At 52.5% G+C, this 1,427-nt stretch overlaps 1 protein-coding gene across 1 annotated transcript in view; it reads left to right on the forward strand.

Annotated features, from left to right (window-relative positions):
- The window catches only part of FAM227A (family with sequence similarity 227 member A), a 52,808-nt gene that overhangs the window by 17,054 nt on the left and 34,327 nt on the right, over positions 1 to 1,427 (forward strand). Inside the window, exon 7 of the mRNA XM_015568807.1 lies at positions 564 to 668. Within this exon, the coding sequence (XP_015424293.1) occupies positions 564 to 668 (105 nt within the window). The remainder of the gene's footprint in view (positions 1 to 563; positions 669 to 1,427) is intronic.

Genomic DNA, 1,427 nt, shown 5'->3' on the forward strand with positions numbered 1-1,427 from the left:
CCCTTCCTCACCCCCCATTCCTCACCCGGGCCTCATCCTTATGCCTTGTCCGTATGCCCCTTGCAGCTGCCCTGACTTGTAGTAACTGTTCCATGTCACAGGGCTGGTCAGGGGCTGGGCAGGAGGAAAGTCAGGACGTCCTGGCCCGGAGTTAGGGTGCTTCCTTCAACACTCTGCCCTCTGTGCATGTTCCATAAATCATATGAAGTGACGATTACTTCCTAACTATTCCTCACCCGGGCCTCATCCTTATGCCTTGTCCGTATGCCCCTTGCAGCTGCCCTGACTTGTAGTAACTGTTCCATGTCACAGGGCTGGTCAGGGGCTGGGCAGGAGGAAAGTCAGGACGTCCTGGCCCGGAGTTAGGGTGCTTCCTTCAACACTCTGCCCTCTGTGCATGTTCCATAAATCATATGAAGTGACGATTACTTCCTAACTATGAATAGGTTAAATATCTTGAGAAAACGAATTCTTTTAAATGAGAGAAAATTTTATGTAAGAATCTCAGCCCTTGGCTGTTTCACAAGAGACTGTATGATTCCTGCTCCGATTATTCCCGGCAGCGCAACAGGGAGGTCCAGAACAAGCTGTTTGCGCGGATAGCCCAGCAGTACGCCTCGCTGCTGTCCCGTGGGGCCCGGCCCCACTCGGAAGAGGCTGTCTTAAACGTGAGTGTCAACCTCTGTTTGGAAAAAAATCACATAAGGGAGTAATTGGTAAGCTGTGATGTACTCACACACTGACGTGTGTGTGTACACGCACGTGTGCGCGCACCCAAACACACGGGAAACTCGGGTAAAACCATGCATGAATCTTACCAGTGTTCTCTGAGTGAGAAGACTATAGTTTTTTCCTTCTTCCCTTTTCTTTCTGGAATTTAAATGGATTGTGTGTTTCCTGGATCCACTATTCCTATGTGACCTTCCAACCCATGTCCTTCTGACCCTCGTCAGGCACAGCCACACGTGCTCACATCCTGTGTCCTGTGTGGGTGAGGACAGTGACTAGGGAACTATTTTATGTCCCATTAAGAGGTCTCGTTGTGAATGTTTCCTTAGCCCCAATCCCAAGCAAAACTGCGCGTCTCCTGGGATGCTGTTGGCCTTATAGCTGATGCCAGTCCCTGCTTCTCTTTGGTTTCCAGGAAACGGAAGGAAAATTGGTACCTTTGCCTTTGAATAAGGCCCCTCTTCCATCCTGCTCAGGGGCCATCCCTGACTTTCACTTGCCTTCTCACACCCTCTCCTCCACCCTGCTCTCCCTCCACCCTGCTCTCCCTCCACCCTGCTCTCCCTCCACCCTGATCTCCCTTCACCCTGCTCTCCCTCCACCCTGCTCTCCCTCCATTCTGCTCTCCCTCCACCCTGCTCTCCCTCCCCACTGCTCTCCCTCCACCCCTGCTCTCCCCCCACACTGCTCCCCCTCCA

This window comes from Myotis davidii, unplaced genomic scaffold (assembly GCF_000327345.1).
Source record: "Myotis davidii unplaced genomic scaffold, ASM32734v1 scaffold2370, whole genome shotgun sequence".
Taxonomy (NCBI): Eukaryota; Metazoa; Chordata; class Mammalia; order Chiroptera; family Vespertilionidae; genus Myotis; species Myotis davidii.